Raw genomic sequence first — 18,263 nt, 5'->3', positions numbered from 1 at the left:
GGCAGGAATCATGTCTGTTTTATTCATAGTTGAATCACCATCAACCAGCTTGATATACAGGAGGTACTTAAATGTTTTTGAATGAATGAATGAATGAGCAAAATGATTTTGATCCCTGAAGGATTCTAAGATTCGTCAAACCTCTTTCTCTCTCTCTGCCTTACATCCCACATGTTCCTTCTGTTCTATCCCAAGCTCTTACAGCTTTCTAAATATTCATTCCTCTGACGTTTCATACCTCTGTGCTTTCCTTCTTGTTTTCCTTTTCATTCTTGTTTCCTATTTAGAAAATGCTTTTATGAGCTGAAAACTTGGCTTATCATGTCAAAAGAGTAGGCTGTAGATGTCCCTTCTCTCAATATTGTTTTCCTAGCACTGACCACACATCTGTAATAACAGTTACATGCCCATTTTCCTTGGGGATTGGAAGCAGCTGAAATTTAGGGAACCTTTATCTTTTGAGTTCACACCCTCAGCTGTTAGCCCAGTGCTGGGTACATGGTAGTTGTTTGATAAATATTTGTTAAATGAATGACTGGTTGGATGAACAAAAGGGAAAATGGCATATTAGACATAACCAACACACTTAGAAACATGCCTAATTATCTGTGTGACCTGTAACACATTACTTAGACCCTTTAAGCACCCATGTCCTCATTTGTTAAATAAGAAAAAAACAATAGAACCTACCTTTAATCTTTTCAATATTCAAAAAAGATAATATATGTTGTATTACTGAGGGTTCTTTAGAGAAACAAAGCCAACACAGGGAATGTGTGTGTGTGTGTGTGTGTGCATAAAGAGGTTTACTTTAAGGAATTGGCTCATGTGATTGTGGAGGCTTGACTAGTCCAAGATCTGATGGGGAGGCTGGCCACCTGGAGGTTCAGGAGATACAGGTGTAGTCTGCTGTAAAAGCGGGAAGAGCTGTCATTGCAAAGGAAGTCCAAAGGCCAATGCTGGATAATTACCTCTTGCTGAGGAGGTGAGGTGGAGTCAGCTTTTTTTGTATTTGGGCCTTCAACTGATTGGATGAGGCCCACCTCCATTTTGGTGAGCAACTGCTTAACTCAGAGTCTACTGATTTAAATGTAACCTTCATCCAAAAACACCTCATAGAAACATCCAGAATAGTGCTTGACCAAATATCTGGGTACTGTAGCCCAGTCAAGTTGACACATAAAATTATAGTACGTTTAGTATTAAGTTTTTTACACATAGGAAACACTTAAAATCAGACTCCTTGGTCTGATCCTATGTCTTCACTCCTGTCTGAAGGTCAGAAACCAGGAGAATGTGTGTGTTAGGGCCAAGGGCTTGTGGTCTCTGGCTGGATGGAATGACATAATTTTCATTCTTCCTCTATTCTGGAGTCTCTCTGCAAGCCACACATTGTAAAATTTAAGTATATTTCCTATAAATAGTATGGCTAAGAAATGCTTCTTAGTGTATGGCAGGAAGTGGACACAACAGAAATGTGTGTGAGGAACATACTAGTGTAAAACCCCCGATTGCCATGGCCTAACTCAAAGGCCTGCACTTGCAATTCCCCAAAGTAGTTCAAGAAAAGAGCCATAGCACTATGTCTGCTCTTTCTCAGAGGTGGATGCACAAGTCATAAACTGCTTTTTTCTTTAATCTCTATTAAAGGAGTTTTTGCCTGGCAGTCAGTGTCTTGAAGAGGACTCAGGCATATATGCACGGGATGTACTTTCATAAAACTCCCAGAGTGAAAAACTCTCATTAGATTGAAGTGGGGGTAATCCATTATGATGGCATCCACACAGCTCTGGTAAATTTATTTTCTGGACAACATGAACCCTTTGCTAAGCTGTTATCAAGAACAAAGGGTAAAATGCCCCCACCATGAAAGGAGCAAAAAAGTGAGTCCATTGATAGGAGTCCTTAATATTTCACAACTATTTAAGGAATACCTATTAAGTGACATTGATTTTTCTTACAGTGAAGATGGCACTTTAATGGTAGGTTGCCATTTTCTCATTTATCTCTGCCCATGAACCACTACAAGAAATCTGGCCTGTGCCCAGTGAAAGATGCATTTTGGCAGAGTGGAATTAAATTCAGTGGGAAAACCTGGTAAGAGGTACTGGAAGTGAAATATTTAAATAACTGTACTGTCATTACCTTCATTAGATCTGAACTAGCATTATATATACATTTAGATGGAATGCATTATAGGATTAAATAAAAACTTTTCTACCTCAAAATCTAAATGGTTGACATGATGTTGTACTTGCAAAAGAGGCAGCAAAAGACCACGTTATTTAAAATGCTTTATGAAATTTTATTTGATATCATTCAATCACACAGATCTTGTGGTAAATGTGCATCTCTACAAGTGCATAAACAAATATTTTATTTTTCTAGATCTTGCATTTTCCATAGAAATATACCACAGATTATTACTTAAAGATTTGCTACTTATGGATTCATATTAAAATATCCAACAAAGGGATAAATGAAGTTATATGATGCTATTTGCTGATTATGAAAATAGAGAAATATAAAAATATTTGGCAGTAACAGAAAATATATATTTCCTTTTATTTGATTACTTTTAAAATTAAACATAAACACTAAAAGAGTAGTCAAGTTAGTTTTGCACACCTAATCTATATTACCAATACTATATTTTTCATTCTTGAATAATGAAGCACGTGACCCACTGCTGTATAATTTGGGCTTTGTTCAAACATTAATTGCTATAATCATGAAGGCTACTATTAGAAGCAGAGAGAGCAGATCTGTGCACAGCAAAAGAGTGCCTTTAACCAGAGCTCCATCCTAATATCTTATTTTGTTAGGAACATAGTTTAAATATTTAAAGAAGAATGTCATGTTGATTCATTGGTAGAGTTTGAACACCCATCTCAGGCACGAGTGGGGACCAGCAGAGTGATATGAATGATTACCAAATACTGTCACTTGAGTATCTGGCCCCCCGCAAAGGAGCTATTTTAACAAAGGGGCCTTTAAAAAGTTTTTGCAAGTGACCCTCTTTGCCTTTTTGGCTTTCTTTTCCTGCCACAGTAAATAATTATTTGACTTTCTTCATTTGTGCTTTATGGAGCTAATTACATTTGCTTAGACACAGTGTTAAAATTAAATGTAATTTTTAATTATAAAATGTTTCCAAGGAAACATTTTCTTGTAAGTTAAATGGTACTTTGTTCTAAAATACTTAATTTCACTCACAATTAGAAATCAAAGACAAAGCATAGCACAGGGCAATTTGGAAACTATTGCATTAATTGCCAGCAAAAAGTTAATATTTTTCAGAACGGACAACTAATGGTGAAGATCCAATTAACGGCTACACAATTATTTAACAACTATCCTCACAAAATAATTATTCTGTTTTATGACAATTAGTTGAATGGTCACTGGCAGTAGACGGTCTTTCAAATTTGGGAATGTGTTTAGAAATTTATATTTTTCACTTAGAAATTTATTTAGAACTCCTATATTTGCTTTCATTTAGAAAGAGCTGGACCTAACGATCCCAATTAAAAAGATCAGCATATGTGGGTGGCCTCAAAGTTCACAGCCACAGTTTCACAAATCACCTTAACACACCAGATCATTCACAGCTAAGGGCAAGCCTCTCTTTGGTTCATAAGGTGTTGTCCTGGAAACCATTTTGATGCAGTCGATAATAGGACAGACGCTGAGACACAGGGTACAGCCTGTGCAAGAGTCAGTGACGGTGGGCAGGTGGGTTTCAGGATCAAACTGTATAGCCTGCAAACAGAAAGAAAGAGTATTGCTGTCACTGACCAAAAAGGTCAAGAACGCCCCCATTTTAGTAAGAACATTTTCCTCCACTGCAGTGGAGCTGCACTTGGAGACGACACCCAGCCCTGCGGTGCAGCTATAGCAACAGTTGAGCTGCTGGAGGGGAGGAAAAGAAAGAAAACAAACCAGAAAAGAAATCCTTTTAAATTAGAAATACATTGTTTAAAATTCCTTAGAGCTGTTTTTCTCGGAAAATATTTTGTGACAGTGACTCTCTCATTTCCTTTGTTCTAGCAAAGCGCAGACCCTAGCAGTTCTATCAGGATGGGCTGTGGGCTCCCGGAGGACCCTGGGGTGCTCTCTCCCCTCACACTCCTTGTTCTCAACAGTGAAACAGTGTCACCGGCAGATGTGGGCCATAAATGTATTTGCTTGGATTTCAAATTAGGCATGTAGTTTTTAGAAGAAAACAGTAGTTAAAAAAAAAAAAAAGTTGGCATTAGTGCCAGTATTGAGGTTTGAGGATTTTCAATTAAATAATTCTTTGATTCTGATCAAGGATCAGGATATGACCCTGTGTCATATAAAATGCGGTGTAATCCAATTCAAAGCAACTTTTTTGTTGTTGTTAAAAAAGTTTCCCTCCCCCAGGCGAAGCTACTTGTAACTATAATTCTTTCCTCTTTTATGCACATAAATGTGAAAATGGTTTTATTAAATTATGTCAGACTGCTTAATATAAAAAACCAGTCTGATCCTCAAGGAAACAACCATATTCTATCAGAACAAGAACTGTAGATAAGACAAACCAGAAGAAACTTTGTCCACATAAATCGTTGCCATTTTAAAAAAGAAAACAACATCTTGGATGGCTGTTTGAATGAGTAAAAACTATTTATCTTCCTTATGTACCCTTTTATAAATAGAACCCCAAGAAGCAATTGAAAAGAAAATGATTTTATCTTAAAAATCTTATCCTTTAAAAATTTGCAGACATATGAAACTTTATCATCAGTTGAAGATTTTGATTTTCTATTTTTTATCTTTTTGAGAGAGAAGAGTCAAAGGAGGACTTTTAAAATCTTTTTAAATGCATAATTGTGATTTTTTTCCCCCTCATTAATAAGGGTTTGTTTGTTTACTGATGTGCCAAGGTTAGAATTCTAAGGTAGGAGTCATAACTTCTAAGATTTGAGGTATTAGAGCCCTGCCACTATGATTTTAGTGACAGGACTTCTTGACTCACCTCTAAATGGTTAAAGGGAAGGTGAACGTGAGTGTGATAGGATTAGCATTTCCAAAATAACTGTTAGAGACACCTTTCAGCTACCAAAAAGAGTGACACATTGGGCAAAAATTTGGTATAGAACAAATGTCAAATTAAAGAGGAAGAGATTTTTAAAAAATTAAAATGTCTGTTATATCTCTATTAGGCAGTCAGAGGAATATGCAAAATCCCGCCACAAGCAACATGGGAACTTCCTCCAGGCTGAATAAGTTAAATGAACTTCAATTTTTTAAAAACAGGGCATTTTATCTACCTTGAAAATTCCATTAGTCATCTTAGAAGGTATTATTTTACTCTATTTCGTCATAGCTTGAAAAGTTTAATGGTTATTTTTTTTTCGGTATTGTCCCCTGGCAGCCTCTCAGCTTAGGGGTGAGGAACTGGCTCACTTCATGTGGTAAGACTACAACTTGCTGGCTTCTCTAGTCACAAAGGAATTCCGGGTCCCAACATTTCATTTGCCAGGTAAGAAGGTGCTTTTTTCTAGTAGAAGCCCAGTCAATATTGAATGGAAGAGAATTCTCTTTTGGTGGAAAGAATTAAGGCCTTCCAGGGTAATGGCAATACGTGGTAGTTCTTTTCCCTCTCTGTAGCAAAGCGTAATGCTTCCTAATGTACATAATTGTGTGGATTTCTTTTTTTTGGTTGGATCTTTCCCAGCCAGTTTTATGGGTGATAAAATTGTATTAAAATGACACTGTTCACTGGATAGTGGCATAGGTAGTAGAAGTGATGGCTTTCCTTTAAAAAAAATTCCTAGGCTCAGAGGGTGAGAGGACAGACACGCTGCTGCTGAGGGGTAATACTGGGCACGTCTGGTCTGCATTGCACACTTAGCAACAACACAAGATGCTTTCTGCTACACAAGCCAGAAGAAACACGCCTCACAGCATCCCAATTACAGCAGAATCCTTACCTGGTAGCCAGAGTCATTACAGGTCATGTAGCATTTGCCACAGTTGATACACATTTCTTCATCAATCATGGCCACAACTTGCTCTAGGTTGCTCAGTTCACCAAATGCTCCAAGGTACTGCAGCGCTTTTCCAATTACATCCTAAAACATAGGCACCGAATTACTGACAGTGTGCACTGTAAAAACAGTACCATGCAATAAATAGTATCAGCCCAGATTTCTCTGATTTTTATAAAATGTTGTATTATGTAACTTAGGAGGCTTCCAGGAGTGTCGTTCCCATAGCTCTACTTTTCATAATTGTAGAGTACATTTTTTTTGTCTTCTAAAAGATGGGCAAAGTATGTGTGTGTGTATACATACATATATATCTCCAGCTTAGAAACACAAGACCTAATTGACTACATTCCGTTGGTTTTCTTTTCTTTTTAAGATTTTATTTATTTATTCATGAGAGACACAGAGGCAGAGACATAGACAGAAGGAGAAGCAGACTTCCTGCGGGGAGTCTGATGTGGGACTCGATCCCAGGAACCCGGGATCACGACCTGAGCCAAAGGCAGAAGCTCAACCTCTGAGCCACCCAGGCGCCCCTCCATAGATATTCTACCAGACGATCTAAAACAGTGTTTCTGTGGACAGAAGAAATGACCCCTTTTCTCAGTGGTTCTGGCTTACTTTTTTCCAATTTTGAACTTTGAAGAATCCAAAAGTAGTAAAAAGAGACAAAAGGTAATGGACTTAAACTAGAAAACTTTTTAGATTGCTAGGAATGAGGGGAATAAAAAATGTGAATGCTATGCATTTATATCACTGCATTTGGATTATAGATTTTTCATTTCGAAAAGTGCTTTATTAACATACCCACCTGTCAGTCTTGAAGAGTATATTTCATTTCTAAAAATTCTAATTTATGTTAATTAATTAAGTTCATCTAATAGCTAAAGAAGATGCTCTTTTACTTTTAAAGAACTAGGATTTTCTTCATTCACTACTGGAGAGTTTTCATGCGGTTACACATTGCTTTGTTCTTTTTATTAATTGGAAGCCTGCTTAATATGTGAAGCACAGAAGATGTTTCATCAACAATAAGAAATACTTTGTTGCATAAAACAAAAACAGAAGGATGTAACAATGTTTGTCAAATTAGTATGCTGTTAAGATTTTCTGCTTTTGTTTTTAACTTTTAACAAGAGGATTTTTTTGTTTGAGTTCAAGGTCCGCTTTCAAGGAGGTTTGACTCTTATTTAAGCTATCTTCCTGTATTCTCTTTGGCATTTTATTTTCTGCTCTTCTTTTTATGGCCTTGGTTACCCTTTTCTACTTTTTTTTTTCTCTGTTTCAGCTCTAAATGACAATATGCTCATGACTTGGAGCTTTCAGACTGAAACAAATTTTACATTCTTATTTACAGTTTATGTGTGTATCCCTCAAGGAGTAACAAGATAGAGACTTTACAGACTGTTGTCACTATTTTCAATGTGTTGAAGATGGAATTTCAACTGTACTGTAGTCTGTTTGTAGGTGGGCACTTGATGTCCAAATCAATATCTCTATTCAGAATTGCTCTCACAAACTCAAGATCTACATTTGTCAGCTGCATGATGAGCATTATCACTAGAAATTGGTACCCCAAATTCTCCACTCACTGAACTTATCATCAACACCACAAAACGGGTCTTCCTTCTCATTTCCTTCATCTTGTGAACAGTGGTAGGTTTTTCCAATCACTGAAGCTTGACAATTCTGAGTTCTGTTCTACTCCAACTTCTCCCTACTTAAGCATCTCATCTGTCTATGGTCAAGTGTTGTGAGTTCTGGATCTGCAATATGTTTTGAATCCTCTTTCCATGTCTACTACAATCTGTAACCACGACTAATTAGCTTCCCATTACCTCTAATGCAGGTAAGAGCCCACGTGAAGAGTCTCATTCTCATATCCCTCCTTTCCCTACTCCACCCTAGGTAATGTCATATTAATCTAGGCTGTACAGCACAGACTTAATTTCTCGCTACCTTACTCAAAAATCTGTTAAATAACTGTCTTCCATTTAAGTCTAGCATCTACGTCTTTCTAACAATGTCTTTTTTGGTCTTATTTCTCACTTCCAAATATCATGTGCTTCAGCTACACTGAATACATTCTCCACACTGAACCACACCTGTCAGTTGACTCCTCTGGTGCCTAATTTTAGGTTGAGTCCTCTGTCCAGAATACCCTTCCTTCTCATCTCCACTTTGAAAAACCCTCTCCATCCTTCAAAGACACATCTCACGTGCCATGACTTCATGAAGATTTCCTCAGTTCTTCTTTTGCCTTTCCTACACAAATTGAAGATGTGATCTCTTTGTCTCTTCCTCTTCTTCATCTCCTCCATTTTCTCCCACCTATCCTTCTCCCCTCCCATCTTCTCTTATATTCCACCAATGATCTATAGTATTTTATCTATTATGTGGAACCAATGATTACAGACAAGTTTTGAGTTTTTAGAGTGTCTTAGACCAATGCCATAATTTTAAAGCATCGTCATATTTAAACCTCAACACATGATGAGACAAATGAGATTTAAAGGTATAAAATTAAGTGAATGATGAGAAGGGATTCAGACCAGTGTTGCCTGACTTTAAATTCTATGGTCATAAGCACTGCTATGCTGACTCATCTGTCATTTCTCTATTTAGTGAATTCTACTTCATGTTGTAGATATTTTCTATATTTAGCTTCCTATATGCAGTCTCTTAGCAGGCTTTATTCATCTTTTTGTCTCCTGTGGCATATCTTGCTCCTGCAGATCACTGAAACATAATGGGTGCTCAAATATTTGTTAAAATAAATATAGCATTCATTTATTCATGTACTAAACATACAGTGTAATATTAGGCACACAGTTGTATGGGCTAATAGCTACTTGTTGATTTACTGAACATTTTTATTAATATGAGAAACATAAAAAGATTTGAGCACTTATTTAAATACAAAATAATCATAGTCAAAGTATCTGGGCATGCTTAGTATTTTCTAATAATGTTTTAAGGCAGTAAGTCCATGAGGTCACTTGCTAGCTATAAAGCTATTTATATGCGATAGAAAATAATCTTTTCAACCTAGGAAATAAATCAAACAGTTGTTTTATTGAATCAGATCATGGCTTGACTGAAATCACCAGAAAATATTCAAATGATGATTAAACAGGAAACTCCCTAGACAGTCATCAAACCTCCAAGGCTTATTCAAAAGACACAATGTATATTTCAGGAGATTTTATTGTAAGAGGCAAGTTCACATTCTGTGTATATTAAATATACCTTCTGCTCTGTACTGGAGATTTGCTATTGTTATTTATTAAAATATTATTGTTTAATGTGAAGCTAAATAAAACAAGGTCCTTGGAGCCTCTAAATTTTATCAGCACATGGTGTTAAAAAGTCATCATAGTTCTTAAGATATTATAGTTTTTTAATCTGGTAGGGGTTAAAACAATGATAATTATTTTAAATTATTTTGGGAAAGAGTAGCAAAGAAAATGAATTACCATTTTATGTGCCTTAAAATGTGGGCATTTGTTTAAAACCCAAAGCTTCCACTTAGTACTGCCAGCTTATGAATACCCTTGAGAACACGTCTGGAATTTGGAGTTCACTGAAAGACACACACAGACAGAGGAAGACATATGGTTGGTCTAATCCTTCTTGGACACACACCTGTGGAGACTAGGGAACCTACATTATTTCAAGCAGGGTGTGGATATATACTCCGATAACAGTCGTCCCTGATTAGTGGAAATGTTTATGCCTGAATGTATGTGTGGAGAAAGTGATGCTAAATTCTTTAAAGTATAGATGATATATTTGATTTAAATATAAATGCCCCCAAAATTAAAAATGCAAAGGACTACAGAATTCAAGAATCACATCTTTGGGATCCCTGGGTGGCGCAGTGGTTTGGCGCCTGCCTTTGGCCCAGGGCGCGATCCTGGAGACCCGGGATCGAATCCCACATCGGGCTCCTGGTGCATGGAGCCTGCTTCTCCCTCTGCCTGTGTCTCTGCCTCTCTCTCTCTCTCTCTGTGACTATCATAAGTAAATAAAAATAATAAAAAAAAAGATTTAAAAAAAAAAAAAGAATCACAGCTTTGTCGGTTAATCATTCCTTTCGGACAATCAAAAGTATTTTTTAAAAAACTGGATCAGGGCAGCCCCGGTGGTGCAGCGGTTTGGCGCCACCTGCAGCCTGGGGTGTGATCCTGGTGACCTGGGATCGAGTCCCACGTCGGGCTCCCTGCGTGGAGCCTGCTTCTCCCTCTGTCTGTGTATCTGCCTCTCTCTCTCTGTGTCTATGAATAAATAAATAAAATCTTTAAAAAAAAATAAAAACTGGATCAGCCAATATTTCGGTTTGATATAAAGTTTAGGACTAAAAAGTAAGGGACTAGGGGGCCCCAATCCCATCCCTGCTGCATCATAATTTATGATGCTTAGTATGAATTAGTTTTGGCCTATTTTTTTAAATTGGTCATTAAAGTATTTTCAAGTTGGTACTGTTGTCTGGCACATTAACTGTTCTTCCTAGCTTTAAGTCTTCTACACATCTGACGAACATACTTTTTCCAAACTTGTCAATAAAAGTGCCATTCAAAGGCCAGGACCCAGAAGACTGTGCTGTGGGCAATCACTGTGACTTCTGAGTGAAAGGGATCTAACATTTAAATTATCTGGGCATAGCTATTCAATCACGTTCTCCTTATCTGCACCATTATCAAGGTCCCATGTCTTATCTTTTACTCCTACTTTACTTCCTGCCAAAAAAAACCAAAAAACAAAACAACAACAAAAAAAAACTCTCAAAATAGGAAATGAGATCATTTGGTTGGTTCTCACTGAATTTATGCTGATTCTTAATAATGTCTTTGTTTACTAATGCTCTCAAGTCAGAAGTTTCATTATCTTTGGAGAATTCCACTGGGATCAGACCTTAAGCTCTCTGGTCTACTTCTACCTTTTCCCCACAACACCCAAGAACCCGAGGCAACATTTATTTTTCAGCACTGTGATGCAGCAATATCATACAAAGGTACTTTAAAAAATACAGCGGGTCATTTATTTTTGATATCCTCATCCATACAGTGAGGAAAGGAAATCTTGAGTTTACATTCAGTAGAACTCTGATAACTGAGGACTTAGCATGAATATGCTGAGATGCGAGGGCAGAGACAAAGCAGCAGCCTGGAAATAAAGTAGTAGATTGACAGCGAAGGTGAGAAACAAGTAACCCAAGAAATGGGACAGAAACAAGTGAGAATCTGTGAATTTTTTTTTAATAAATTAATTTTTATTGGTGTTCAATTTACCAACATAAGTGGGGGAGAAAAGGAGTGGAAGAGACATATGAGTGAGGACTGAGTGTGACCATGGTTGGCTCAGTACCGGCCGGTGCTCTCATCACTGTATTCTTTTTAAGTAGGTAGCTCAGGCTTTAAAGGAGCAAGTTCTTGCCAGGAACTTTGGATTTAAATTCAATGAAGTGAATGTGATGTGTTTTTACTATATCTTTACCTATCCTGGGCTTCAACTCTCAAATGTGTTTTCCCTACCCTTTTCAGTTATAAGAGGATTCTCTATGGGGATGCTAGAAAGATAAGAGGAGCTGAACAGTTCTCACTAATTGTAAGTTAACAGTGTGCCATCTGTTCGAAGTCGTGGGTGTATTTTCTTCTCATTTTTTAAAACTTTTAATAGGCAAAATACCATTTCATTTTTCCTAATATTTTCCCCAAATTCAGATAATTTCAGGCTTTGGTACTTCTGAAACATCCTTACTCCTTGATGCCACTCTTTTATGATCATCATTGGTAATGTGATCTTATTTTATCATATGACCATTGACTACGGAGTTATCTAAATGCTTGACCCTCTTCTTGCTACTTGGGAAACTGAGTGATTATGTCATCAAATTTCAATCTGACAGCTTCTCATTCTTCTTGATCTATCTGCAGGTTAGAGTCACTGACTATAGGATTGTTTCTATTGTTTTGTCTGAACTTCCTGAAATGAGATTTACTAAAGGTGGAGGATACTTGTATGTCCAAGCTCAGAGTTCCTTTTTATGGCTTTTTTATGGCCTAAGATGATATGGGATGGTTACTTTCCTTCAAGATTCTTTCAGCTGCCACTTTCCCCAAATGGATTTCTGTAAAGAGCCAGAAATAAGCCAATGCAGCAAGACCCCTCATTGCTTCTCTCTCTTCTGTGAGATTAAGTTTCCAACAAGGCAATTCAATAATTTTTCAGATGTTTTGCCTTTAGTGGAGTGGGATTTTCATCTGAAGTCTGTAAAGGCTTACATCGCTCCTCTATCTTGCCTGTCCATATTAACCATCTGGTTATGAGGTCTGTGATGTAGTCCCAGGATAACATTTCTGTATTTCTTTCATTTCACTCTCCTGCAGCTGCTTCCTCCATGCTTCACCTTCAGGTTTGTGATCTCCATGCATGTGTACATCTTTCTGACAGATACTGCTCCTCCCCTAATCCTTCAATTAGACCTCTTTATTCCAAACAAGATATGCTTTTCCATCGTCATATTCCAGGCAGGAATCACATCGCACAACATCCCCATAAAATGTAAGCAATGATATTTACCAAATTCTGTTCATTTCTCTTAAAGTTCAGTTTAATAATTTTTCATCTGCTACTTGTTGGTATAGAGACAACTGAGAATGTTAATGTTGCCCCAGCCCATTTCTCTGGTATCTCCTAAAAATTGCTGGGATAGTCCTCTACTATTTTTCTTTCTGTGCCATCTCTTTTATGCTCTGTAGTATCTAATACGGTCTTACAATTTTATCTGAGTACTTTTCTCCTTTCTCTCACAATTCAATTGAAATAATAAACCACTCGATCAGGCTGACTGGTCTCCTGCCAACACCGTCTTGCCAGTCTTATGAGATGCAGTCCATCTCTTACTAGAAGCAGCAGGAAGAAGAGATGAAAACATCACTAGTGCCCCTAAACCATTCATTTTCCTACCCAGAAATTCAAAGACGTTAGAGATACATTCCTGGCTTCATAAAGAGAATGAGAATTCATTCTCATATATATCAACAGAAGTGGGAAGCATTCGGGGGACTTTATAAGTCTTGGCAGACTCTCAAATCTCTGTTATATGCTGCCTGGGAATAAAGCACGTTTCTCATTTAGTCGGGCCAAATGTGCACACTGTCACTTCAGTTCTCAGTGAGGAGACAAAACTGTCTCCTATTCAGTTTCTTTTCTCTAGCACAAGCAAACCTGTGGAATGTCAGGACCTTCTTCTGAAAGTCTTGGTTCACCTTTTAGAAGGAGACCTCTGCACCTATTGTAGGAGGCCAGCTGTCTTTTTCTTACTTTATCTCATTCTCCCCCTTCAGTCTTCCAGCACTATTTCTGATTACCCTCTTCTTCCTCAAAATCCTTTCACTTCTGTTTCTTTCAGAAAATTGGCAGCTCCAGATATGGTGAAATATATATATATATATATATATATATATATATATATATATATATCTCACTATATATATATATATGGTAAATGTTGTTTCATTATGAAATGGAAATCAAGATGTGGGCTTGCTAAAAAGGAAATCAACCAGATGCCAGGTTAACCTTAGGGCCTCAGACCCTCCCTGGCATTGGATTGAGGGCCTTAGCTTCCAAAGGAGCAGGAGAAGCTGGATAGCATGTGGCTAGCAAACACTTGGCTCTTGAGGAACCTGTAGTCATAGTGTAACACTGGGAATAACCACTCGATGCTCCAGCTGACACGGCTAGCAGCTTAATCAGCACATCCCTCTGCCTTTTTATATCATCAAGACCGATCAAGAAAACTAGATTATTTTCCTCATTGTTGTCTCTCAGTTTGGTCCTTTCTATGAATTCCTACTGAAAAAAAAAGAAGGGGTTTACCAGTCAGACCCTACTACCTGGCTGATCTACGTACTGTGTACGTCCACCTTATGTGGACATAAGGTTCCATGGCAGCATTTTCTGCCCAGTATGTATGAATACTATGCTTTTCAAACATACTGATTTGCTTGAGATACTGACTTCCTCCTTCTCCTCCTCCCCCTCCCCCCTTTTTTTTCTTTTGTGAGAGACACCAAAGATAGGCTTAAGACACCAAAGATAGTTCTAGAGCCACACTTTGGTATCCAATCTTGGTTTTGATGTCTTTCTAGCTGTGTGACCTTGGGCAAGTTATTTAATCTGCTTATCAATTACTCAAATCAGTAAAATAGGAAAAATAAGGTACCTGATAGGGTTACTGTGAGAATTAAATGAGTCAATTCACAAGCATGTAGAACCATGCCTGAAACCTCATAAGTACTCAATAAATATTAGCTTTTATTATTAATTCTCTGCTTAATTAACACTAATTTATTAAACTCCATGTTAAATATCACCATCTCTGTGAAGCTTTCCACAATTACCCGAGGCAGAACTAATCCCTTTCACTCCTCTGTGTTCCCAGAGCATTTTGTACATATTTGATTGAACTGTAAATAATTTTTAACATGTGTCTTTCTCCCTTGCTAGACTATGAGCTCCATAAGGATAGATGTCTTTCTTTTTAAAATTCATGTTGTATTCCTAGTTTCTAGCACAATTCCTGGATTGCAGCAAGTGCATAGTAAATACATGTTAGTGCTACATCTCCACCGAGATCAGGAAAATTCCTGTGCCTTGGGCCGTGTGTTTTACATCTTTGGATATAAACCTGGTCCTTAGCACACTGCTGGTCACATAGCAAATACTCAATAAATACTTACTGATGGACTGATATTGAAACTGCCTACCTCTGAGGCAACAGACCATTAAATCTTATCTGAGGCATTCGAAGGAAAAAAGAACAAAAGATGAGATCTATTGAGCATGGCTTGCTTAGAAATAATATTGTCACACTCATAACCAGGGAAGATGGGGTAGATTAGAAACTTGAATGCATGACTGAAAAACTTGTTCAGACAAGAGGGCTTAGTTAACTTTGTGGGGCACTGGGGCTCTTTCTGTAGCAGATGGGGAATAATATACTGTGCTAGCTGAAAGGATAAACAAAGCAGTGTCATGGAGTTTAAACTATTGAACAGAGGAATCTATAAAGAGGCCAGCAGAGAGGAGGGAAGAAACAAGCTAAAATAAACAGATGGGTGGACAGAGAAAATATTAAGCACGAAAACAGACAACCCAGGCCCCCCAGGAAAAAGGGAAGAAGGAAAAAATGGTATGTCAAGAACAGAAGAAACACCATAGGGAAAACATAAAAGCAATGAAAGCAACAGAGGGAAGTACATAGCGTGCCTGGGTATGTGTGGTAGGAGAAAACAAAAGCACAGAAAGCAATGTCTCATTCACACTCACAGAGCTGGCTCTTAAAGGGAAGGTGGCTGTTCATTTCAATGAGGACTGAACAACCACAGAGCTACACCATCCAGATGGGGTCTGAGATAATGGGCAGGGGGGTGGAGGCCTTGTATGAAAATAACAATAACCATGGCTCCTTACGTCTGAACAGAACTATGCTGTGTACAATACTTTCATACCCATCATTTCATTTGAAACAATGGAGTCGAGGCCTTCTGACATTATCTAGTATTTATTCTCCCTCCTGCCAATCTCTTGCCTGGGTTGTTACAACAGCCTTCCGACCAGTCTCTGCTTCTGCCCTCGCCCATCTAGGATCCTGTATCAACATCACAGACAGGATGATCCTTTGAAAAATTAAGTCAGATCATGTTTTTCTTCCTTTTAAAAAACCTCAACGGCTTCCTGCCAAAGACTTCCCTATTTCGGGGCCTTTGCACTTTCTGTTCCTTCTGAATGGGATGCACTCCCCAAAGGTATCGATCCACATCGTTCACTCTCTCACTCTTTAAAGTGGTTACTCAAATGCCATTTAATCAGGCAGGCCTCTCCTGACCAACCTCCCTAGCAATTCCTATTCTCCTAATCCTGCTATATTTTCTTCCTGGCACTGTGACCATCTGACACAGTATACATTCACTTTTTTACTCCTTTGTCTGTTTCTCCTTACTAAAACGTAAGAGCCACGAGAGCTGGGCTTTCGTTTTGTTCACTATTGAATTTCTAGTGACTATATCAGTGCTGGAACACGGTGGGTGTACACTACTAGTTGTTAGATGAATGACAAAATGAAGGTGAGTGAATATGACAACGCCTGCAAACTAGCGGTTGGTTATGTGTGAAAGATAAAAGGAAACAATACAAGATATCGCTGCTGAGATGAGGACTGCTTTCAGACCTGTGGACACTTCTACGTTCTTAAGATCCTCCTTCATCATTTCCTTCTGATGATAGTCTCCTTTATTTTTTCCCCTCAGTTCTTCTCATTTGTTTCCCCAGAACTTCCTTCTCCCATGTAGGGTATTAGGTTAAGTAATAATTGTGAAAATAGCAATAATCGCGCCTCGGATATACCTCATTGGCTACGATACTGCCACTGCGCAAAGCTAATAATTATGAAAATAGATGTCAGGCTTCTATCTTGTGTCTAGCACACAGTAGGTAGTCAGAACGTCAGCTCTTTTTCTTTTATATCCTCCAGCATAGGTCCCTGATTTGCTTGAGTTCATTAATTTCAACATGCTCAATTCTAAACTTTCATCCCATATCAAAAAAACCCATTACATCTAAAAACACTAAGAACAAAATCCTGATTCATTATCTTTTCTTTATCTCAGTTAGTGGGACCATAAAAAACCTAATTGTCTTGGTCTCCTTATTCTTAATTCCTTACTTGCCCTCATCTCTCAATATCTAATGACAATCACTAAGTTTTAGAAGAATTAACATGACATCATCAATTTCTTCCCTTCTTCTGTCTCTTTAACCACAGCCACCCACCAAATCCAGGACCACATTATGGATCTCCTAAAACTTCCTTTTCTCCTTACCCTTCTAATCCCTACCCACCTCATAGGGCTCCTTAAATACCAGTTCCTCAGAGAGGCCTTCCTCTGCTTCTTTGGTCTAAACTAGGTCTTCTTCTATGAAAGAGACTCTATACATCCTGCATTTTTCCTGTATATTTTGTATCACAAATATGATTTTATATTATTAGTGTAATTCTTTGCACTCTTCTTAATACCTGTTTCTTTCTTAGTCAGTATGCCTCATGAGGACAGAGGTTGTGTCACTTTATTTATTATATAATAGATGCCTAATTCTTAGCACATTGCTTGTCTTATGGTAGGCATGCAACAAAGATTCTCTGGAAAATATATGGACTTCTTCAAAAACTTCCAACTTGATTGGCCTCCAGAGCTTTATGTATCCTTACTTTAGTTCTTGAGCTAATTTTATTGAACAAAATGCAAATGGAGAGTCACCTTAACCTACTACCTCCTTCAACCTGTCCATTCTTAACATAACTAATAGTAGGTAATATTTATTTAAGATATATTTGATGTAGGCTAAAAGCACTTCATACATTACCTAATTTATAACTCCATGAGGCAGATCCTTTTATTTTTTCTGTCTCACAGATTAGCTAATTGAGGTAAGTTCACTCAGCTACAAAATGGCAGTGCCATAATTTGAACCCAGGCAGTGGGACAGAGTAGCTCCATGCTTAATTCAGGAAACTCTTCCTCTATAAATGTAATCTATGAAAATCCTATGAACTTTGCTATGTATTTCGGTGAAAGAAAAGAGGTTAAGACTTTTTCTTTAAACATGGCTACATACGAAAATGATACTGGTAAGTATAAATTTGGTTTCATTAAATGTATATGGCATGCAGTAGGTAGAAAATCATAAAAGATGTCCTTTCTCTAATGCAAGATGACTTAATGTAGTATCCGAACTCTAACCCCAACCTACTTGTCAAAGATATAGCCTCCAGCATCACACCCTTTCTGGTAGCTTTAGCTCTTCTCTCAGAGCACATGGACTCATGCAAACCTCAATTATCCTAACAAGTAAAAAAAAAAATAATAATAATAAAAAAATCAACCTTTCCCTCTATCCTATTTTCTCTTCCTGTCACTTTCCTTCTGATCAAGTTCAAGGTTAGAAAATAATATATTCATACACCTTGTTCAGAAAAGAGTATTCCATACACCTTGTTCTTACTTTTTCAAACTTTATTAATTCTTCAATTTACCACCTCCTGGGTTCTATTTTTCACCACTCAACTAAGCTGTTCAGGCCAAGACAAGCTAAAATATGAAGGGTGTGAAGGTTATGCTGAGGAATTTACCTTAAGGTGTGGGAATCTTAAGTAAAAGATTAAAAAAAATCAGCTTTGCA

The 18,263-nt window shown here is 37.6% G+C and overlaps 1 protein-coding gene and 1 pseudogene across 4 annotated transcripts in view; both read right to left on the bottom strand.

Annotated features, from left to right (window-relative positions):
* Window positions 1-2,284: 2,284 nt before the first annotated feature.
* DPYD (dihydropyrimidine dehydrogenase) overlaps window positions 2,285-18,263 on the bottom strand; it is a 793,145-nt gene continuing 777,166 nt past the window's right edge. For all 4 annotated transcript variants that reach the window (XM_072754539.1, XM_072754541.1, XM_072754540.1 and 1 more), the window contains 2 exons: window positions 5,961-6,101; window positions 2,285-3,762 (listed from right to left, as the gene is read on the bottom strand). In XM_072754539.1, coding sequence (XP_072610640.1) covers window positions 3,589-3,762; window positions 5,961-6,101 — 315 coding nt within the window. In that variant the 3' untranslated portion in view covers window positions 2,285-3,588. The remainder of the gene's footprint in view (window positions 3,763-5,960; window positions 6,102-18,263) is intronic.
* Window positions 16,341-16,464, bottom strand: LOC112918480 (U4 spliceosomal RNA; annotated as a pseudogene).

The sequence above is a fragment of the Vulpes vulpes genome, chromosome 3 (genome assembly GCF_048418805.1).
Source record: "Vulpes vulpes isolate BD-2025 chromosome 3, VulVul3, whole genome shotgun sequence".
In the NCBI taxonomy this organism is placed as follows: Eukaryota; Metazoa; Chordata; class Mammalia; order Carnivora; family Canidae; genus Vulpes; species Vulpes vulpes.
Note: the sequence above shows the minus strand (reverse complement) of the source record. Positions and strands in the feature narration are given on the sequence as shown.